The 24,373-nt window shown below is 38.9% G+C and overlaps 1 protein-coding gene across 1 annotated transcript in view; it reads right to left on the bottom strand.

Moving 5' to 3' along the window:
• Window positions 1-24,145, bottom strand: part of TACR1 (tachykinin receptor 1) — a 146,135-nt gene extending 121,990 nt beyond the window's left edge. The window contains exon 1 of the mRNA XM_002757584.7: window positions 23,179-24,145. Coding sequence (XP_002757630.1) covers window positions 23,179-23,567 — 389 coding nt within the window. The 5' untranslated portion in view covers window positions 23,568-24,145. The remainder of the gene's footprint in view (window positions 1-23,178) is intronic.
• Window positions 24,146-24,373: the final 228 nt, after the last annotated feature.

The raw sequence follows: 24,373 nt of genomic DNA, 5'->3' as shown, positions 1-24,373 counted from the left end.
TTTAAAAATCAGGGTATCAGTCATACTGAATTAGTGCCCCCTGTAATGACCTCATTTTAACTTATTACTTCTAAAAATCCTATCAGGAAATAAGGCCACACTCTGAGGCTCTGGGAATTAAAACTTCAACTTACGAATCTTGGGCGGAGGGGTACACAATTCAACCCATAACAGTGCTGATAAATGACTCCTCCATCTTTGATCCTGGAGGAGGTACAACTACAGTTAAGGGGTCAGGGGATGAATAGGCTTGGTAAACTTCTTACAATCCAGTAGAAATTGCCCAATTCACTGGCATAAATTCAGCTGTTAACCTTAGTACCCAGTGCAGTGTAGGTTTCCATAATTTTTTCTATTTTGCTGAGTATTATATTGCAAGAATAAATCCTGACTGCCAGATTACTCTGGAAGTTCCAGTAATGAAATATTTGTTTATAAGTAAATGTTTTTTTTGAGTCTATTTTACTGTAGCTATATCACACATCATCACTGCCAATTGTATTAATGCCTTTTGGGGTTATTTATCAAACCATGAATAATAATTAGGGGTCGTTTTCCATCAAGGAAATTGGCTTTTGATCTACTTGACAAATCTGGTTAAACTAAAGAAGAAATATCAAAAATGAAGGAAGAATGGAAATGACTGGAGGAATTTAGCAGCTGACATCTGTATAATTAAGCTGGAAAAAAAGGAAGAAACAGCTCCTTCTCTAACCTTCCTGCAGGGGTGAGCCTCCAACCAATCCTAGGTTGAAGTTTTGTCTAATTACACAACAATTATCTACTCTTTTAACTTGGAAGAGTAGTCATCATACTTTTCCCTCGCCAAAAAGAACATCCTTTGACTTAGTAATGATCAAGCTACATTTTTATGTCGAGAGAAAGGCAGAAATGAGATCTTCCTGTTCTTATGCAAAGAACAGTTCTGTAATGAGGTGTCTTACTCTGCTCCATTTTTGTTCTGAGCCACGTGGCCTTCCCGGAGGACAGACAGCCTGATATGCTAAACACCGGTCTCCCTGGTGAGGGCTAATTACAATACTTTGGCTCAGGAATAAAACAATCATTCTCTTTCCTTCACTCCTCACCCACTCTCCTGCCTAATTCACAAACCAGGGACTTTCCTGACTTGGATCCTAATCTGCACATTAGGATCCAAGTCAGGATCCTAATCTCCAAATTCTGTGATCCTTTCTCTTGATAGGATACCTAAAATGCCCCACTGAACCCTCAAGTGGTATCATTGTTATGACATCCACTGCAACACCAAGGACTATTATGTATTGTTTTCTAATATTTATCTACTGAAAAGAGTTGCTAAGTATACAACACATTTGTAGATGTAGTAGTCTCCTCTTACCTGCAGGGGTTACATTCCAAGACCCCCAGCAGATGCTTGAAACCATGGTAGTACTGACTCCTGTATTTATACAGTAAACTATGTTTTTTTATCTGATAACCAACAGGGCTGTGAAGTGAATAACCGTGGGTAGCATAGACGGTAGATACACTGGGACAAAGTGATGATTTATGTCCTGGGTGGGCTGGAGTGAGACAGTGTAAAATTTTATCAGGCTACTCAAAATGGTGCGCAATGTAAACTCATGAATTCTTTATTTACAAAATTTTCCATTTAGTATTTTCAAACTCTGTTTGACCGTAGGTAACTGAAACTGCAGAAACTGAAACTGTCGATAAGGGGGCACTATTGTAATAACAAATGGTTGCTGACAGAGCAAGAGGTGTAATGTAAAAGAAATTTCTTTTTTTCCCTCCCTTCATAATCAATAGCAATGGAGAATAAAAGGAGAATCACTTCCATTTCCATTTAAATTGTATTAATTCTCCCTGGTTGAGAATGTTTATGATGGTTAGGGATTTCATTAAAGGTATTTCCCTAGGAAACTAGATAGCTATGGATTTGATGACTTCTATTACCAACGAGAGATGCCGTTCTCAGGCCTAATTTCAGAGGCAGAGGATGAGGAGGGGCTGAACACAGGCTTTTAAGAAATTGATTGAGGAGTCTATACAGATTGATCAGAATCCCAATAGTTTATTGATTTTTACTCTGAAATAATGTCTCCTTTGAGGCTACTGAGTTCCAAGTAACTAAAGGCCAATGAAAGTATCTTTGACACTGTTTCTAGCTTAAAGAAGTCCTCAGATATGAATGCCCTCAAATCCCTTTGCTTTTAAATGGTGAGTACTTCCTTTTGCAAATTGGATATTTGCGGAAGTATGTTTTGTTGTCACAATGACTCAGGGAGCTGCTGGCATTTTGTTGTGGGAACCAGGAATGCTATATGTCCTGCAGTGAGTGGTGTTGGTACTGCACAAGGAAATATTGTCCCACACCCCAAACGAGTTTTGAATGTCCCTCCAGATATTCATGCAGCTGAAAAATCTTTTAATTACTCAAACCTAGAACCTAGCTCTGATTTTAATCTAAATAAAATGAATAGTTTATATTGCTGCTTAAAACAACACATATTTCTTCTCTTACAGTTCTGGGGTTCAGAACCCCATCAATTAACAAATTTCAAGGGACTCTTCACATTGCTTGATAATCCCCAATTATTTCTCTAGTCATTTCACACTGCAGCTCCACAACATGACTATCTCAGTTTTCCTCTCCTCTCAGCCTCTAACACCTCCTTCCTCTCCTTCATCTGATGACCTTATTTTTTATTTCACTGGAAAAACAAAAGCAATAAAAAGGAGCTGTCATTTTTATCATCAAATCTACCAGTCTATCTTCACCTCTACCCATATGTCTACCTTCCCTCTAGATCCAAAAAATCTACATTTTGAAGACCAACCCGGACCCACTTGCTCACTCAGAACCTTTACTCCCACATTCATTCTTCCGTCACTAGCATCATACACTTCTCCCAATTTCCCCATTCTATTTTTTTTCTTTTCTGAGACAGTTTCGCTCTTTGTTGCCAAGGCTGGAGTGCAGTGGCATCATCTTGGCTCACTGCATCCTCTGCCTCGGGATTCAAGCAATTCCCCTGTCTCAGCCTCCCGGGTAGCTGGGATGACAGGCACCCACCACCATCCCCCTAATTTTTGTATTTTTAGTAGAGATGGGAGTTTCACCATGTTGGCCAGGCTGGTCTCAAACTCCTGACCTCAGGTGATGCGCCTGCTTGACCTTTCAAAGTGCTGGAATTACAGGCCTGAGTCACCACGCCCAGCAATTTCCCCATTCTTATGTCTATTTCAACGTGCTGTAATACCTTTCCCCATTAAGAAAAACAAAAACAAAAACAAAAAACCTCCCTTAAATCAATGACCTTTCTGCCTAATGTGTTTTCTCTTTTCTCCCACTTACAACTCCACTTCTTCCCTCACATTTTTCTATTAGCTTATCACTTTAATAAAGCCACTCTTGCGTCAGTAATGATCTCATCTTGTCAAATCTTGTAGTCCAGTCTTGGTCCTCATTTTACTTAACTTCTCAGCAGTTTATGACACAGTAGGTACTTTCTTTTTCCTGAAATGCTTTCTTATTTAGCTTCCAGAATAGCTTACCTGTTAGTTCTCTTAATTCACTGGCTAGTATCCCTTCCTCGTCATATTTGCTAGTTCTATTTCATCTTCCTGATTTTCTAAATTTAGAGTTCACCAGAGCTCAGGCAGGGAAAATGTCTCTATCTCCCTCTTTCTCCTGGGTGACTGTATATAGTTCTATGGTTTTAGTTATATATCAGTATGTCCCACATCTGTATCCCAGCCATTTTTGCACTCCTGAATTCCAGGCTTAAAAATAACTGCTTATTCACACAGTATCTCCTATTCTCTGTTTACAACCTATCTCAAACTTTCTGGGACCAAAATGACTCCTCATTTCTGTTCTTGAACCTATTTCTTCTCCAGTCTTTCCCATCTCTATAAATGAAATCACCATACACCCAGCTGCTCAGCATCAAACCTAGGAGTCATTCTTGACTGTGCTTTTTCCCCCTCTATTTCACATCTATTCCATCAACAAATCCTTTGACTTTACTTTCAAAATGTCTCCCAAATTTGATCACTTCTCACCACATCTGCCATTACACCCTGGTTTTAGCTACCATAATATTTTTCCTGGGGTCGCCGCAAGAAAGCCCCTAATTGGTCTTCCTGCTTCCACTTTTGGCCCTTACTGTCTATTTGCCATGCATCAGCCAAATGATCTTTTAAAACTGTAGATAAGATCATGTTCCTTTCCTGATAATAATCCCCAAATTGTTTCGTATCATGCGTAGAATGAAATCTAAGCTTATCCTGTGGTGACAGAGACTTTTAATGCTCACTAAATATTCATATGCTTGCCCACATTTTTCCAGAGCCCCTGAAGTTGGGCCTGGCCATGTGATTAGTTCTTGCTAGTGGACTGGGAGGAGAAGTGATGTACTGATGTGTATTGCTTCTGGACTGGGTCAGGTAAATGTCCTGTGCAATTTTTGGTTCTTTCCTCCTTTAGTGTAGCAACCAAGGAGCTCAGGTTGAGATGGCTGAGCCACATGATGGAAACAAACTTGCAACCCAATAATGGTTTTAGGGAGCTTTCCAGAACAAAAATTGTGCCTACAGTAGACTTAGAGTGAGTGATAAATAAGCTGCATATTAAAGCCACTGAGATTTGAGGGTTTGCCTGTTATTCCAGCATATCATAGCCTACCCTGACTAAGGTGGTCTACATGGCCTTCTTCCCTAGCCTTTACCCTGACTCATTCCAATCCAACCACTCAGGCTTTATTGCCAATCTCATTCCTGCTTTGGGGTCTTTTATTTTAGCTGTCCCTTCTACCTGGAAAGTCCTTCACTAAGATCATGACATAGCAGGTTCCAGGTCTTTGTTCGAGTATCACCTCTTCAGAAAAGCCTTCTGTAATCTCCCTATTTTAAGTAGCTTCCTTCTACTTTCCATGACTCACCATCCTCTTACCCTTATCAGTACTCAAAATTACATATTTTATAGTTTATTTACTTGGTATCTAACTCTCTAAATGAAGAATAAGGGCTTTTACTGTTCTTTGCTATATTCTTAGAATCTAGAACAATACTGGCATATAGTTGATGTGGGTATTAATTATATTAATGGTCCCAACTGTTTATCCCTCTCTGTATACTTGCCCTTTTCTATGAGTGTTGACAGTTTTTGTCACTGAAGAGGTAGACTATAGCTCCCCTACCTTAAATCTGGTCTGGTTGTAGCACTTGCTTTGGCCAGTGGGAGGTATTACATGTGACACAAGCGTAGACTTGAGAAAGTGCCTGTATGTGTCTGTGTGCCTTTTGTTCCTTTGAAATCCAAACTTTTCCTGCTGTGATTGGATAACCATGAGAGCATACCTCAGCTAGCCTGTGGAAGCATGAAGTACATGTGGAGCAGAGCCGAGCAGCCCCAGTCATACCTCCAGGGGCCACGTTAGATCAGGTGGCAGCTGGTTGGCCCCAGGCATGTGAAGGAACACAGACAAGACTCAGACAAGCACAGCCTAAATTCACTGAATGTTCCAAACTAATGAACTAAACAATTGTTCATTGCATACTGCTGAGGTCATATGGTTGTTTGTTACACAACAGTATTGTGGCAATGGGTAACTGATACAGCAGAGGCTCAGTAAATAACTGTTGAATGTCTACAGTGGATATTGTAGACGTTTTACACATATGTCTACAATATCCACTGTAGTGGATATGTAGACGCTGTTTCAGAACGTGCTCTGTGTTCCTGATTTGACCATCTGTCCAGCAGTCTTCCAAGTTGGTAAACTGGAAGAAGTTCTAACTTTTTCCTCGTTCTCATTTCCAACTCTCTATTCCCTTGCAAACATCTAATGGCCTACTAAATCATCCAATTCCACAGTCAAATCTTGGAATCTGTTTTCCCCAGCATTATGTTTTGAATAATATTTTGCCTCAATATCATAATAACTTCCTACTTAGAATCACTGCCAATTATTTTTCCCCACTCTACAACATTCTCCCACTTTTATTAATTTTATTAACCTCAAAAACAAACATGAATTTAAAAATTGAGGGGTTACTTTGAAAAACTTCTTTCCAAAATTTTCTTTAAAAACATCTAGGACATAATTTAAAAAGAAAATATAATCTGAGCAAGTTCAATAAGGGAAAAAAACAGACAAAGAAAACATACTCTAGACCATGGATTCTTACCGTCTGATGTTAAAATTCATGTATCCTTCCCCATATAAAATGAGATATTAGAATTATTTTTTAAAATTGTAGTGAATTTAACATTATCCCTATGGTCATGTCACTCACTCATTTGCTCTGCTGGGTATGAAATAAAGGGTGAATTTATAGTGACAAATTTCAATAACACTCAGCCTACCTAGTTGAACTCCAGTCTGCAGTGAGTTTCTGTTACTGAGGCTCCATTAATAGTTGGGATCGTAATGAATTACCATAGTGCTTATAAGTTGTGATTTTATGTTTCTTCCCTTTTTGTTTTAATTTTATTCATGGATAAATTTTTAATGTAAGAGATGGGAAGTATAAATGAAAAGTATTTGTCTTTCCAAGGAGTCATGCTTCCTCCTGCCCAGGGTTTTCATAAACTCAGTTAACTCATCTACAACTCTTTTCTGCCCACCTGACCTCACTTCTCTTCACTGCTTAAGACTGTATTTGGTTACAAATAACAGAACATCTGTTTAGTCAAGAGCTTAAAGAACTAGAGGTTTCATTGCCTTTCACAGCAATAAGCCCAGAACTAGTCAATTTAGGGCTGGCCTGTGGATCAGTGATGTACTCAAGGGAATTCCGGGTACTTTCTAACTTTCTGATCCACAGTCCTTAGCAGACGGGGGTTGTTCTCACAGATGAAACCTGCTGCTCTTCTCCAGGCCTCTCACCTGTGTTTCAGACAGAAAGAGGGGGAAAGCTAAGAGTGAAAATGCATTTCTCCTTGTAGCTGTTGCCTTTTTATTCAGGAAAAGGAGCTCAACCTAGGGACTTCTGTACCCCATTGCCCCAAAATTCGTCACATGGCCTGCTCTCCCTGCAAGGAAGCCTGGGATGTAGACAGCATCGTTAGGGGATGACAAAGAGGAGGTAACTGTGAATGGCTTGTGTGTGGTCAGTCTATACCATCTGCCACAATGCCTACCCCTGACACTCTCACCCTGAATTCTCGCTCTTCCTGTAGATCTCAGCCTCAAACTATTCAGACAGTGTGTTTCCATATACAGTCATACGCCACATAACAATGTTTTAGTCAACAACAGGCTGCATATGTGATGGTGGTTCCATGAGTTTATAATGGAGCTGAAAGAGTCTTATTGGCTAGTGATGTCATAGCGTAACACATTACCTTTTCTATGGGTTGATATGTTTAGATAGGCAAAAACTTACCACTGTGTTCCAAATTGTCTACAGTAATTAGTACAGTTATATGCTGTACAGGCTTGGAGCAACAAGGTATCCCACATAGCCTTAGTGTACAGTAGGCTATGCCGTCTAGGTTTGTGTAAGTTCACTTACACATTGTTCACAGTGTTCAAACAATGACAAAAGCACCCAATGACGAATTTCTCGGAATGTATCCCCATTGTTAAGTGATGTGTTTCTGTACTCTCATGGCATTAATATTCTTTAATAGCTCTTAAGACAGTTTGTAATTATACATCCATTTAAATAATCATTGGATTAATGTGTTATTAGTACTCCTTTTTTCCAATTGACTGTAAGCTCCTGGAGGGCAGAATCATGTTTGATTCTTGCTATTGTATCCCTCAAACCTAGGTATATATGATGTAGGATCTATATGAATATTTAGAGCTACATTTACACAGCATGGGGGTGTTCAGTGTCAGTAGAAGATAACACTTACCACTTCAAAAGCAAAGTCATAATAAAAATAAAATGTGCTAAACTTGATTTGTATTAAAAATAGAGTTAGAAACCAATAACTTGTATGCAATAAGAACACATTAGAAGCACAAAGTAAGATTTATTTCTATTTCTTCTCCAATAGTGTCTACTTGCTTGTCTTACTTGTATAGTTTATGGGAAGGGAAAGCCTGGAAAAAATGAAACCCAATGTTTTAAAAGAAAAGTTTAAAGAATTGCAATGTTTATCTATTTTTGTCTCCAAAAAAGTTAATTATTGAGGTCCTTAAATCAGCAGCTATGTTAATCACAGTCTTGTCAAATGTCTTACAAAATGCACAGCCAAGTGAAAAAGTCTGCATTGCTATACTTTGTTTGTCTGTTACATTTCCCTGGCTTTTGTCAAACTCTGTGTCAGCCCATGAGGATGTGTCTCCTGGGACACCATGTACTATGGCAGAAAAAAGATGGAGCACCAAGGCTCAGCCTCTGCTTCTAACTGAGGAGCTTCTGCTCTCTGAGAACTGCTGTGGAACTCCCTCCCCTGCTCTGCCAGGAGCTGGTCTTTGCCTTGATCACCCTAGAAAGGACTACCCAGCTGGGTTCTTTCTTTGCATTTATATACTTGTCTGGCAAAGCTCCTAAGCTGAGGGAGCAAAATCTTCAAACTACTGTGAAGACTCCATTCCCATTAGTTTTCTGTGTCAATACTGTATTATGTTATTTCTTTTATTCTTTTGCTTCACCTGAAAGACTCAGCAAAAGCCCTGTGCTACTGTGTGATGAGTAAAAAGAGAAAAATAAATAATTGATATTATTTAGGAAATTGATTGGAAGAAAAGCTCCTCACTGAAGCTCACTTATTTCAGCCAACAGAATTTTAGAAAAAACTTATTTCACTTATTCACGGCCCTAAACTTAAACTTGAAAAGATAGCACTGAAAAAATTCAAGCTTATGTGAGTTGTACTTTATAGCAACTATGTAAAACTGTAAACGAAATATTAGCAAGCACATCTAGCAGTATGCTAAAAGAACAAAGCACAAGATCAGGTATTGTTTATTCTAGGAGTTCTAGAACAGCTGAAGATTAGGGAAGTAAGCAATAGGGAAAAAAGGTATTGAGAGATGCTGAAAACACAATTGGCAAATTAAATATCTAGATTTGATGAAATCTCTTAGTAAACTAGACATTGAATGACATAATTTAAAAATGTCTGTCTTCAGCCAATGGGCAACATATTTAACAATGATTTTAACCCGTGATTACCATCACAGGTTAAAAAAAGGTGCTTACTATCATGAGCTTTAATTAACTTGTTCTAAAAGCTCTAATTAAAAAAAAAAGGACACAGACACTAGATGTAAGATTAAAAGTGATAATGATTTATAGACTACACCATTATCTGAGGAAGATCTGAGAAAAATAACAGAAAAATCATTAGAACTTAAATTGAATTACAGGACTTATTAAGACAGCTGGTTTCAAAAATAACTATTAGAAAATCAATAGCCTTCTAATGCACTAATAATAATCCATTAGAAAAGAAAACAAGTGGAAATGTTGTATTTTCATTAGCAACCAAATATGTTAAATTTATATATATATAATTTATATACAACATATGCAATAATAGAATGTATATTAGCTTCTATATTATGCATTATGCAATATGTAACAAAACTTCAAAAAATGTGTCGAATCTATAGAAGAAAAATGTAAAAAAATGATATAAGAAAGCCTATTAAAAGCTCAACTACATAGAATATGCATCATGTTTATACCCTGAAAAAAAACTTGATATGCTAACAATTCTTTCCAAAGATAATTTCTAAATTTAATGCATCTACTGTATTTTCAATAAAAATGTCATCAGGTCTTATCCATAGGGGCATTTTAGATTATGAATCCAGAGTTTATCAGGAAGCATATATGCATGTTGATACAATTAAAGAAATAGTCAACAAAGTAGATTAGGTCAGGGGAAGCCTAAATATAAATAACATTCATTGTAGGACAAAAGTATTATTTCAAATCTGTAGGGAAATGATCAATTAATAAACGATTTTTGAGCAACATGATAAACATATATGGCATTTAAAAAAGAGACCTCTTTTATATTAGTATATTGTGAATTAATAGTTTTAAATGTGATATAATATAAAATATATAACAATATGAAATATAATATAATAATATAAAATATATATTTACTGTATCTAATAGTAAATTATTGGAGTGAAATTTAATAAGAACTTCAAAATCATGAAAGTACAGTAAATGAAATTATTCATATTTGCCTACTTTTGGGTTGAGTGAGACCTTTTTAAGCATAATAACAAAGGGAAAAAGCATGAAAGAAAAGGAAGATGTATATAACAACAAAATAATATGAATAATCTCTGAAAAAAATGAACATTTTAACCTGATATATGACAAATTTTGGATTACATGACAGTCAAAAGGTTATAGGCTTTATTTACAGTTTCTGCAATTCAATATGAAATTTAAAAATTAAGATTTAAATTTAAAACTATTCACAAATACAAAGGAATAATAAAAATATTAAAATATACTAGTAGGAAATGCAAACATAACTAATATTTTAATATTTTAAATTGCAAAAGATTTTTGTAAAATTGTTAGGAATATGAATAAAGGAATACTCCAAGATGTTGGATCTATATATTCTGATTCACGCTGTAAAGCTTTCTGAAGACTGATTTAACAGAATGAAGCAAAAGGCTTAAGATGGCTAACACTCTGAACAGACAATTTTTCTTCTAAGAATTTATTCTAATAATCATCCATGTGTGCTAGTTTTGCTGAAACATAGTGATGACAAATTATATATTGTAGCAAAAACTCGAAACACCCCCAGGGTTTAAGGATGAGGGATTATTTGAATTACTATACTTTGTAACCACTTGGCATGATCTTACAGAAGAAAGTTTATTACATAAAATATTTTTTATTTCATTATGTAAAACAAAAATAAAATTGCATATGCTATAGGACTATAATTGTGAAGATTCTAGGAATAGAAAGAAAGTCTTGGCATGAGATAATGTCTAAGAATTGACAATAGTGCTTGGGCAGTGAGATGAGGGTTGATTTTGCATTTATTTTTCTTAAACTATTTTTCTGTAAGTTGCTAATTCTCTTTAATAAATATGTAATATTATATTATTTAAACTATACTTTAAACTAAAATATGATCAGAAAGACATTGGAGTTGTGCAGCTAATATTCATTGTTATTTTTCTTAAAAAAAAAAAAAAGGTGGCTTAAGTTCTTACCTAAACGAACAGCCTCAAGAATCCTTTCGAGATCTTTCTTGACTCATCTGCTTAATCAGAATGTTAGTAGTTTGCATTTTTTCTATTGCTGTACTCATCAACTGTTTTATATACTGCAGTCTTTGTTTTCATCTGCTTCATCTTCATTTTTCAGTCATTGATATTTATTGAAGCTGCACTATTTTCAAAATGCTGAGGAATGATTGGGAGGAAATGAAGCAAATAATTTTTATCCAGGTGTAGAGAGAAAAAAAGAAAGGAAAGATGCAGACAAAAAGAAGGATGAATGTTTCCAGATGACGTGTGGGTCCAGACAGACCCTGGCAGAAAGCCCAGCTCTTGGAAAACTGGCCCTCGCCCCAGGATTTGTAAACAGCACACATTCATTGATGAAGACGCAGGAGAGGTGAAGAATCTGCTTTGGCCATCTCAGCAGCACCGCCTTGCCGCCCTTAACCCCAACCCACTGGACTGGCTGATAATCTATTCCAAATACCCTTAACATCCTTCCAGGTTGTAAAGATATTACATATTTATCAAGACAATTAGGACTTATAAGAAGTCTGAAGAAGACAGAAGGAAATAGCCAAACAAATGCGAGTTCACTAGCACCTCGGGGCAGAGATAATTCCACCTGTGACAGGAGAAGGCCTTTCAACAGAAGTCTGGGCTCATGGTGACAGACCCCTAGTATCCTCCAGCAGACCCGCTGGTGGATAGCTGGGACTATTTTTTGAAAGCCATACTCTGTATTACCTAAACTCCAGCACCTCTTATGTTCCATATTGGCACAGTCCCGAGGACTAAGTTTGTTTTAATTCTCTACAGTTTTTCCTGTTCAAGGAGTAGGTAACTAGAATGAGCACATTCCCATTTTAACATACAAATGGGACCTGGGAGATAGAAAGATGTCCATATTGTTCATACCTCAGTGTAATTTTAATTAGCTGCTCTTCTCTTGGTTCAACTCAACTTATTAAATTGGATTGGCTGTGAAGGGAATGGAGCAGTAATTTGGGATCATGCATCTGTGAGGCAGGGTTGGGCAGCACCTCAATGCAGACTCTAGCTGGTTATAGCATTACTGGAGGGAAACCATCAAAAATGAAGGGGATAGTATCCGTGCCTTCCTTGCATTCTACCTAAAGTCTTAGGATGACAGTGTCCTAATTGGATCATTGAAAACCTATGACGGCTTTAATTTGGCAGGTAATCTAGCTGAATCTTTAACACATTAACTTCCAGACCCCTCATCATTCCAGCTGGGGAAAGAAAGGAACTTCAGGAATAAATTAAATAATGAAATTTGTTAAATGATGAAAATTCCAATGAAGTTTTCTATTTTATTGGCTGGGTGTTGTGGTGGCTCATGCTTGTAATCCCAGCACTTTGGGAGGCTGAGGTGGGCAGATCACCTGAGGTCGAGTTTGAGATCAGCCGGCCAACATGGTGAAACCCCGTCTCTACTAAAAAATACAGAAATTAGCTGGGCATGGTGGCGGGTGCCTGTAATCCCAGCTACTAGGGAAGCTCAGGCTGGAGAATCACTTGAACCTGGGAGGCAGAGGTTGCAGTGAGCCGAGATCATGGCATTGCAAGCCAGCCTGGGTGACAAGAGCGAAACTCCGTCTCAACAACAAAAAAAGTTTTTGAATTTATCTTCCTAGCTCATCTTTGAAGAGCCCCGCTAAGTTGTTGAGCTAACTCATATTTCAAGCTCAGGGCTGCATTCATTTTGGCTCTCATCATGAATTCTAAAGGCATTCAAAACTTCCCCTTGCCTCACTGGGACTATCTAGAAAAGTATTTGAGTTGTTTGTTGGGTTTTCTTTTGTTTAAACATTTTCAGAGTCAGACAAATCCTTTTATGAAAACATATTAATTATTCAAGTGGATGTTTCTCTACAGTAAAATAAAATTAATAAATCATACATAGTGGATATTTAAGCTTATGCTCCTAAGCTCCTCACATGTCACTTAATGTGCACATGAGGCTTTTAAAAGTTAGTGTCTCAATTCTATTCTATGATAGAGAGAACAGAGGTGTTGCTAGCATGACTTTCAACACTCTTCCCTCAGGAGCTCAGGCAGCTGTGTGATTTGTGAAGGTGAATGCTCATCAGTCCACTTATGGTTTAGGGCACTGGGCTGAGCTGTAAAAGCAGACTATCACTGCAGATTATTTTTTATTGTCTGAAATAATGGCAATAAAGAGGAAGAGAAGGTGAAGAAGCCTAGCACTCCTAGAACTATGAAAAAGCCATGAGGCTCTGGCTTGAAGGGGAAACCCTATTAATATGAAGAAAGAATCTCTAATCATCCAGTTGGAGGATTCAAGAATACTAGGTGGTTTTCATGCTCCAGGAAGAAGGTCCCTGCCACTGATGATCTCATGCCCAGAGGAAAGGAAGCTGCTATGTAGACCTTCTGTATAAAAGCACAGGTTGGAACCATGCTGAGATCCCAGCTTTGTTATAGCCAACACATACTACCCTATTTATGATGATTTATGTGGGGAAATAGGATACACTCAGAAAAAATCTGGCACTTATTTTTCATGACCTCAAAATCTCAAAAAGGAAACTGAAGGACCACATTCCTTGGTGATTCTTTTTTCTTTTTTTTGGTCATGTTTTTCATGTTGATAAAAAGGTAGAATGTAGAATGTAGTTAACTTTAATCAGGTAGATAAAGGATGCAAACTAGGGGTGGGGTGAGGCTGTGCATTATTCTGTCTATGTAAATCAGCCACGGATTTACACTGGAACTACAAAACTTGATTCCATTGGAAAAGTGTGAGTAGACTCTGTGGGCACCAGGAAGGCAGAGCTCCACCATGAGAGGGGCTCAGGCATCAGGCTGCAGCTCTGGGCAAGAACCCCATGAGGCATAGCCAGATTTGGGTCTCCAACTCAACCCTTGATTCCAGAACCGCAGCTGTCTCTTACAGAGTAGACTATCCTGCCACTTCTGTTTGTATGACCTTGTAACCCTAAGAAGGCATTTTTAAAAAGCAAATAGGCAATAAAGAAATGATACTTCTATGTAAGTAGTTCATGTGCAGTAGTGAGTTTTGTGATCAATATACATTGCTTTGTATGTGATTTGCTTTTAAGTTGTTGAAAATTAGAATCTGATATATTAGAGAATTTGACTTACCAGATTTGCAGTTTTGATTGTAACATTTAGGAGGAATTAATGAATTAATTTTGTAGTCAATGTTTGGATGCTCAGGAGAACCTCATTCATTGAATTTATCAGTTTAATTCTCAGGAGGTTGAAATACTTTAAGATAATTTGTATGCTAAATTTAGAAGTTTTGATTTATTATTTTTGCAAGAGTAAGTCCTGAGAAAGATTTTGTTTCTTCTATTTGTAAGTCTTCCTGTTAGGGATTTGAAGATTTTAAGAAAGCCAGATGTGTCCAATTTGTAAGTATAGTTTGGAATGCTTAGAGGAATTTAATTAATCAAGTTTATAAATACTGTTTACATTTTTAAAGATTATTTGATTTGTTAAGCTTATTAAAAACTGTGACTAATCAAAAATATGTTAGATTGATTTGATTAAGTTTGAAAAGGTGTTCAAATATTTAGTTGGAAATACTCTGTCGTTTAAAAATTAATTGAGATTTAGTCAAAGGACAAAGGAAAATGAATGTTTAACACTTCAACACATACAAACTAGATTTATAAAAAGCTTCCATGATTTATAAGACATACTCAAAGGCTAAAAAACACTGTAACTTCAACAAATTGAATATCAGTTAAAACAGCACTGAGCTAAGTCAAAGGTATAAGAGCATTTTGCAATGAACATATTCTCATCCACATATTAAACAAATGATGCTCTCTCCATGTAAGGATGGTGACTTTGGGACATAAAGGATTGGAAATGAATGTTTAGGGGATGGAATAAAAGAGAACATTTGAGATTTCTGGACTACAATATACAATATCCAAATGACCGACTACTGGTAGACTGGGTGTATATTTCCAAAGATAGGAAGAATGCTGAAAAGTGTTTAGCAAGAGATTTGCTGACCCAATCAGGACAGTTTTAAACTACAGTCTTTAGGAGGAAGAACATAAATGTTTTACCTTGTAGCTATTGTACTTAATATAGAAGGAATCCAGGAGGAGGCTGAGACAGGAGTGGATATGTATAATGGATATGATTGTGATACTACAGAGCATAATATTAGTTACTATTAACTGATATTTTAGTGGTTGTCAGGCAGTAAGCTAGGGGCTTTTCAAATCTTTCCTCTCTCTCCTTCCAACAGTATTCTACAAGGTAAGTTTCATCATATCCATTTTATCAGTTGAGGAAACTGGAGGCCCAGATAGTGCCTATGTTCCCACAGCTAGTAAGTGGTATAACCAGCACTGGAACCCATAGCCTGGGCTCTTTCCTATAGTCCATTCTACTGCAACGGCTAGGAGTAAGGTTTTTAAAGGGCATGCTCATACAAAGGACAAGAAAGGCACTCAACGTGGAATCCCAAATATTAAACATAGTGATAAAGCTGAATTGGAAAGTAGATTAAGGATTACACAAGAGAAGGGCAGGGGATCAGGCCCAAGGCTGCTTAGACAAATTTCCTTGAGCAGTTCATACGCTGTATTAAAACTCATGCTTATGAGTATGTCTCAAGACCATCACTAAAGCACCTCTTCACCCTTGGTGCTCCTCATGCAGAGAGCCTCATAATTCTGCTTTCACTGAGGTTGAATTGAAAGTCTTCAAGGCAGTGAGAGGAAAGTTTGGGGTAATGTAAGCAAGTTCCCCAGTCTGTCTCACATGTGTAGGACTTCACATCCACCACTGCACGCTGTAATTTTCCCAAGTCTGTGGTATTTTAACATGGTGTGAACAATCATACAACAACTATAGATGCAGGACTTGGAGGGGCTGGGTGGAGGGTAAGTTTCTGCTGGTTTCACCTCAGGAAGGACAAGTAAAGGGGAGAGTGCACTTCTTGCTGCTAGTGGGGGTGTTAGACAAAAATCCAGGGGATTCACAGCACTTAGGGCAGAGAAGGGCTCATAAAATGGAGGAGGTGCTTAATATTTTCATCTCTGTGAGTTTCCAGTATGCCTGGGTAGGCTGGAGGTATGATGGAAATGATAAGCACCTCCTCCAATAGGAAGTACTTTTCTGGGGCACAATACCTGTTGCAGGCGGCAGGGTGTGGGTCAGATATCCTGTGGGGTTCAATCAAGTGGAGTGTGGAAGAGGTAAGTGTGAGTTAGAAGCCATAGTTATTCTAGAACAGGGGGTTCTGAATCAAAAGCATTCTATTTTGTAACAAGCTTTTATGGTAGGCAGGAATTTGGCCCAGTTTTTCTTTTGCATTAAGGCACAGCATCATAGGTGTGTTTTAGGGTCTGCTTGAGGCATTGGGTCTGGTTTTCAGATTTTGGCTGGTATGTGCAGAAGAGAAGCATGGCTAGTTTGCTCACAATGCACACATTTTAACGAGTACCTACTCTGTGCCGGACACTTGGATAGGTGCTGGGAACAGGAAACCCAACAAGTGTCCCTGTGTTCATGGAGCTTGCAGTCTAGTGAGCAGGGAGGTGTGGGAGAGGTCAACAAGTTATAGTCAGTTACAACACCGTGGGATAAATGCTGTGGAAATGTAAGGATTCCTCAGCTAGACTTACAGGTCAAGGGAAGCTTCTTAGTATAAGCACTGAGCTAAGTCAAAGAGGACAAGGTCACTAGGGAGGATGCCAGTCCTACAGCAGGTGGTGCTAGACAGGTGATGGCAGTAAGGAAACCCAGTATTGGTCATCTCCTTTAAGAGGACCATTAACAAATGAAAATAACCAGTGGAGACGAATGAGGATGGCAAGTTTGAGGAACCAGGGGCAGTTAACCAGAGGGCAGATGCTTCAAGATAAATATAAGCTTGATATCTTATCCTTATACTTAGACCAGTAGGAACAGCTCAGAACCAAAGAGGCAGATTTCATTTCAAGAAAAGGAAGAATTTTGTGATGATTTAATAATTTATTAAATTTAACAAATGGGAAAAATGGAGTAGAATATTTAAGCCGAGTTTGGTACTCTTACAATGGCCCTGTTTGGAAAGTTGTGGGGTTGAATTTTTATTTGGGTGGAAAATTGTCGGAAAGGACTGGAATATTTTCTCTTGTGTGATAGGACTCTTACATCGCTTTTCTGTCTCCAATGATTGTTTTCCTTAAATGAAATATTGTCCAAAAGCCACCCGGGGCAGGAGCATGTAGGCAGATGTCTAAGGCACATTAGAGTAAATTGCATGGGTCTCTGAGCTGTGATGGGTGGAGAGTGGGAGGACAATGCTAAAAGAAATTGTTTATAATCACTCTTGCAAGGTCAAAATAGAAACCTCATTGGCATCATAAGGATTAAATGAGATAATGGACTGGAGGGAACATAAATAAAAGCTATCATTATCAATTTTGTTAACATAAAATCTCCTTTCTAGTTTCCAAATGGTGAATATTAATAAATTATTATGAGTCTTCCCAACCAGGGTTCTTGAAGTTAATTAAAAACAAAACTCCACATTCATTTCCCTGTGCCTTGCTGCCCCTCTTCTTCTTTGTCCTTTTCCTCCTCTTCTTTCTTGTCATCCTCTTCCATTCTGTCTCCTCTTTCTCTTGTCTCTCCCCTTCCCTCCTCTCTCCTCTATTGCCCTCTGTCTCCTTCTCCTTCTCCTTTTACCAGGAAGTCTTTCTCATATTCCCAAGGGTAGTTCTCTGCTCCCTCTGCATGGCATTGATTGCAGTAGATGATATGCTGTTAGTGACCTTGTTAATCTCCAAAAGACTGAGAGCACAATGGCAAAGGCAGTGGCCTACTGTCTCGGAATATGGCACACAGTAAGTGCTCAATAGTGATTTGATTGGATGGATGGATGAGGAAAAAGGCTATTCCCTTCATTGCCATCTAATTTTATTTCCTCTTACCATTCTGTCTCTTTGATCCCTGGCTTGTCATTTTCTAACCTCCATTCTCAAGTTTCTTGCCAGGCATTCCAACTAATCATTATATTTTCACATCAAGTTCAACATATTCTCATTTTCTTCCAGGCAACTCCTCAATTCATCCCCTGATTCAATTGTGAATTCACTTCAGTTGAATCAGTCTGTCATTGACCCAAAGCACTTTGCAACATTTGACTTCCATGCTTCTGTCATACAACTTCTACCTGAAAGGTCATTCCTTTTCTTTTCTTTTTTTTTATCATCCTCTTTAAAAATTTTATCTAATCTTCAAGGCCCAACTCAATTGCCCTGTTTTGAGGTCTTCCTTGATCATTTATCACTGCTGGGTAGGATGTCCCTCCTCTTGTCTCCTGGGGCATATATCTGTACAACCCATGTGAAACATTTTATTTAATACCTTATATCTTAATTGCCTCTGAATCAGTCTTATTTGCCCACATACATAGCCTTTTGAGGGAATAAACAAGGCTGTGAGTTAAGAAACATCACCTTACCTTGATGGCATCAACACTTGATAGACTGAATATCTTTGTCTAAGTTTGATAGTGTTTCTGTCTCATGATCCTCATTCTAATTCAGCAACAATAATAGTAACAATGTCTTGTGCTTGTACCATGTGCTTTTATGTTGAGAATTATTCTTTGTTAGTGTCCAATTGAAACTATGACTTCTGCCAGTTTTTTTTAAAAAAGTAACACCCTTGACAATTCAGGACACTGCAGGCTTCCAGGAGTAGGGAGAAAATGTGGCGAGTGTAATGGGGTAGCTCCAGAGAGGAGGTGGGCATTGAACCTCTCTAGGAAAGGTCCTGAAATCTAAATGACCTGTCTAAGATGTAACAAACTCCATTTTGATCCACATCAATGCTGACATTGAAAAAGATAGGGCCAGTTGTGGCCAATGGGCTTCTAGTGAATGGCCACTCATAGCATCACAGCAGTGAGTGGTAATGGGTTTCCCGGGGCCATCTGAATTAGTGCAAAAAATTCTGGAATTTAATTCCCCCTCTAGGTGGAGTAAGGAAGACTGCTTTGAGATAAACAATGCAATTCCAGTACAGCCAAAAAGGTAAAGTTCAAGGGCAGACTGCAGATCTAATAAAGACTGGAAAAGCAGGATATTTAAATTGGTAGCTAAATATGGCTGGGACAGAATGGGTACAAACCAAAGTTCAGGGCAAAATTTTGTGATTTATGGATATTTTTATTCTAGTTTCCTCTTTTACTTTATAAAGTCTCTCAGAAAACTCAATTCCTCTTTTGCCCTCAATAATTACTCTCTCTGGGCAACTGTATTTTTTGGTCTGAGAGAGACCATCTCCATTTAGAGTCTGAGTGAGCAACCATTACCTTTCATTTTCTGAAATTATACTTGCCTCTACCAAGTAGAGAAGCAGTGACAGCAGGCCTGTGCTTGTCTAAGCCTCCCTGTTGCTCCTGTTGCTATGTGCATGGTTTCAAATCAGGTTACCTGTAGCCCATTCCCCAGCTCCCTGCAGGGCTTGGGGATTGCCTCCCTTCCCCTGCTCCCTTCTTAGATTCTGTTCCACAGTGCTTGCCAGAACATCACAATAGAACCAATAATTGTCACCAACTCCTGAAAACGAGGCTGAGGAGAACGAGGGCATTGAAGGGGGGAGTCATCACTTCTCTGTGTCCTCCATCTTCAAATTTCATGAAACATCATATATACCTTTTAATTTTATAGTTGTAAAGAATTTTTAAATTCCAAGTCAGAGAAATTATAGAGTTTCAATAGCTAAAATCCCTGGTATTTGTTTTGGAGTTTAGATAGAGGCAAACCTGATGTTATTTACCTATATTTGTCTCAAAAATGTTTTTAAATTCTAGGTAACCATGGCTTTCAAAAAATAAATTTTTTTCTGAATGAGATATCTCTTCCCTCCCCTCCTCTCCTCTCCTATCCCTTTCCCACCTTCTGCTTTTCTTCCCTTTCCTACCTTCTTCTCTCTTCCCTCCCCTTCCCTCCCCCTCCCTTTTTTCCCTTCCCTTGTCTCCTCTCTCTTTCTGCCCCCACTGCACCATTTGCAGGAAAAATCTGCCGCTGAAGTTTTTTCTCTGCATACATTTTGGTTCTAATAGGAAATCTGGCAAAGTGTACCAAGATAGTTTGACCCAACTATTCCTTTAAAAATCCTTTAAAATGAGGATATCATCTTTTTAAAATTCATTTTATTTGATGTAGTAATTCTACTTATTGGGATCTATCCTAAGAAAATAATCAAGAAGGCAAAACTAAATGATCATATGCAAATATTTTTAAGATTATTAATTATAATAGCAAAAATTTAGAAATCACCTAACTACACAATAGGTGAGAAATGACTACATAAATAATAATAGCATATTCACATAATGGAATAATATGAAGCTATTAATATTACATTTCTGAAAACCTTTGAATAACACAGGAAGGTGTTATTGATGTCTTTCATTAATATCAATGGAAAAATGTAGGTTACAAAATTATATAGAAACTGTAATAGTCATAAAAGAGGAATTCAAATGTTAGCAGGTGTTGCTTTTGGTAGATTAGGTAAGGGGATTGGGTTTTTGTGCTCTTCGTATTTCCCAAGTCCTCTGCAGTGAACAGGTTTAATTTTACAATCAGGAAAACCACATTGCTGTTAGTTTTAAAGACTTGATTCAAAGGTTGTCTGTTAAAAATTCAAGGAATATACAAACAGCTAATTTAACATTTCCTCTAAGTCTGCATTTCCATGCTGGAGAAAGAAGAGATAATTTACAGGGAGAGGACTTAAAGTTTCCTTTCTTTCTAGCACATTCTTGGGAGAGAATGGATGACTACACATGCAGGAAATACAGTCATCGGAGGGCCTGAGAGGATGAGTTTATAGTGTGCTCACCAGGCTGAGCAAGGAAAATCAGAAGGAGCACTTGGCAGACGTGGAGACAGAGACCTGAAGTCTCATCCCTAATTAGACTTTGAACTCTAATTTTGAGCATGTCATTGATAACCTCCCTGGGCTGTATCTGTATGTTGGAAACATGGTGACATTCCCTGATGCTGTCATTTCCTAGAGCTCTGGAACCTGAGACCTTTTGATCTGACTGAGCAGATATTACAGAGGGTCAGGGCTCTGAGATGGTTACTTAGAGAAAAACAATGGAGTTGAAATCTGGCTCTCTGCCCAATTCACTGTGAATATTCTGACTCTGATGCCCACCCCTTAAATTCTAAGTTCCAGAGGAAACATCAGGGCTGCAGAATATGTTTCTGTGTAAGCCAAAAGGAGAGAGCTGTCTGCTCTCTCCATCAGCTACTGAATGCTCCAGCTCACACTGACTGACAGGTATTCCTTGGTCAAGTCCCCAGTGCAGTGAAAAAAAATGAAAAAAAAAAAAAAAAAAAAAAAAAGACCCAAAAATCTTCTTGAATTTAGGGAGCATCATGAGAGTTTGTGTAAGGCTGAAATGGCATCAGTTTTCGCTACCCTGATATTCACTTATATATCATGCTATCGACTTCTTTAAGTGTAAGGAAGCTGTTGTGAGAGTAAAGAAGCATGTCAATACAGAAAGATTTACAGGTGTACCTCACTATAGCAAATCGAATATCTGAAAATCAGTGTAGCACATAGGATAAATTTGCAAAATAATTCGTTTCACTACCACTTTGAATAATTGGTTTACTGTCTACATTTAAAATCTAAACTGATTTTCCACAATTTGCTTTGCACACAGCATAGTAAGTGCGTAAGAGCTGCTTTACACACAATATAGTAAGCACAAGAGAGATGTACATGGAACTAATAAATCAGCATTTGGACACCACTGTAAAGGATGGAAAAGATTTCCCTGATTTTAAAAGTGTTCATTGACTACAGAAGCTGAAAAAGACTCCAAATAAATTGCAAGTTAAAAACCATCTTTATGCAAAGAAGGTTAGTGGTTTGGAAATATTTTTGAAGTTTTCTCCTAGCTCTTCTTTGGGTTTCTCACATTCAGTTATTTCAGGAAGAACATCAAAAGAATCCATTTTTAAATCACAGTGGTAGGTGTTTTAAACATACTTTCACATCTCAGGTAAACATTTAACCCCTGTGCACACATAGACATACACACTGGAGATCTAAGATACTCACAAAAGAGATAATACCAATAGACCTGTACTTCAATAATCGATTTTCCATCCTGCTGCCTGAAGAGCCATTCATTCCAGAATACCAGCCCCAGTGTCTGAAAATATGAACCTTTTCACTTTCAATCAGCTTCGGAAACCCTAACCTGTTGGTTGCAGGAAAGGAAGATCTCTGGAATGCCTTTGCCAAGCATGTTTCTCTGTGAATAGGGACGAGCTAAACACATAAATTTTACATTGCAGGAGAAATTTAGAAAACCTCTTGGGTAAGCTCCCTGGATCTCTATCTGTGGAATTCCTAGCATCAGAGTAAACTGAATTAGAATTCTGAGTGTCTTATGATACTGATGAAATGCTCTTTCCACATCCAAAAAACAAACAAACAAACAAACAAACAAAACAAAACGGAGAGTTGCAGTAGAAGCAGAAAGTCCCAGAATCTTCTAGGTGTACTTAAAACATGAAGGCAACAAGAGACTGATAGAATAAGAGGGCTGGAGGAATTTGCAAAGCCCCATCCAGGGTCTAGTCCTTTGACCAAGCCCTAGGTATTGTCTAAGGGTAAAGGGGAGAAGGAACATATGGAAAGGAGCAAAGCAGAAGTTGAAAGTGTTAGGACGATGAGTGGAGAAGAGATGAAGAAAGGGGAGTTAAATGAAGAAAAAGGGGGTGTGTGTTGAAAGGAAGGGAGATTAGTGATGGGTAAAAAAGAGGAGAAAAAAGTTGAACTAGGTAAGAAGTTCCCTATCAACAGCAGACTCAGTTGACTATCAGTTAAAAAAAAGCCCTGAGAACATAGGTGGCCAATCTTCCCCTGGACCCATAATCCAGCCCCAAACCTCATAGCAATGCCATGGTCCTCTCTGAGCACTTTCTTGCCTTTTCATAAAGGCTAACCTCACCTATCAAAGGCCACAGCCGTCATGGAGTAGATACTGGCGAAGACAGCAGCGATGGGGAAGAAGTTGTGGAACTTGCAGTAGAACAGGCCGTAGTACCATTCGTTGTGGACAGCATAGGTGAAGTTCACCACTGTATTGAATGCAGCCATGGAGGCCTCCGCGAAGGCCAGGTTCACCAGGAAATAGTTGGTCACTGTCCTCATTCTTTTGTGGGCTAAGATGATCCACATCACTACCACGTTGCCCACTACAGAAGTCACCACGATGACCGTGTAGGCAGCTGCCCAAAGGACAATTTGCCAGGCTGGTTGCACGAACTGATTGGGTTCCGAGGTGTTAGTGGAGATGTTTGGGGAGAGGTCTGAGTCCACCGGGAGGACGTTATCCATTTCGAAGCTAGGCAGTAAAGCCCTACTATCTCTACACACCACCCCCTCTGCAGCAGAGTCTTGTAGCTGGCGTCTGGTCCTGTTTAAGTCAGACAGGAAGGTGGAAGGCTCTTTCTGGGCAGCACTCTTTTAGAAAGCTGAACTGGCGCTCAGCATATAAACGCTTCTGGATGCACTGCCTGCCTGATCGCGGTGGCTCTGAATTCCTCCACTTTCAAGCCTCAGGAAGCATTTGAGTTCAGAAGTCTGGAGACAGCATCTTTCTTGAATTAAACTGAAAAAGGGAAAGAAATTCCACCGGTCACGGTTCTAGGAACCAAGAGACCCCCGCCTTCATGCACCTGCTGCTGCCTGCGACTCCTATTTCCCCTTCCTGCGCCGGGAAAGGCAAAGTCCTGTGCGGCGTGAGGATTTAGGAGCGAAGTGGGGGCCCATTGCAGCGCGATCTGTAAAAGTTCTGAGTCTATGGCCAGGATTCTGGAGCTCCGTGTCCAGCTGGAGATTTTTTCCTTCGCTTCTGCTGCCGCTGCTGCCTCCTGCAGTTTCGCGGGCACCTCTCCATTCGGCTTGCTCAGCTCGGGAGTTAGCTGCGCACGAGGCTTTTATAACCCACTGCAGAGACGTCACCGGGAAGGGGCAGTACCTGGGGCTGCGTACTCGCCAGTCCCGGTGCGCAGCGCGGCAGCTGCGCCAGCTGTTGGCAACTGTCTCACTCCGCCGCAGCTACCACGCCTTTTGCTGCTTGCTACTTGCCGTGGGAGTCTGCGAGCCAGGAGCCCCACGCACTCCGCGAGGGGGCAGTAGGC

The sequence above is a fragment of the Callithrix jacchus genome, chromosome 14 (genome assembly GCF_049354715.1).
Source record: "Callithrix jacchus isolate 240 chromosome 14, calJac240_pri, whole genome shotgun sequence".
NCBI lineage: Eukaryota > Metazoa > Chordata > Mammalia > Primates > Cebidae > Callithrix > Callithrix jacchus.
This window is presented reverse-complemented; position numbering and strand designations above follow the sequence as displayed.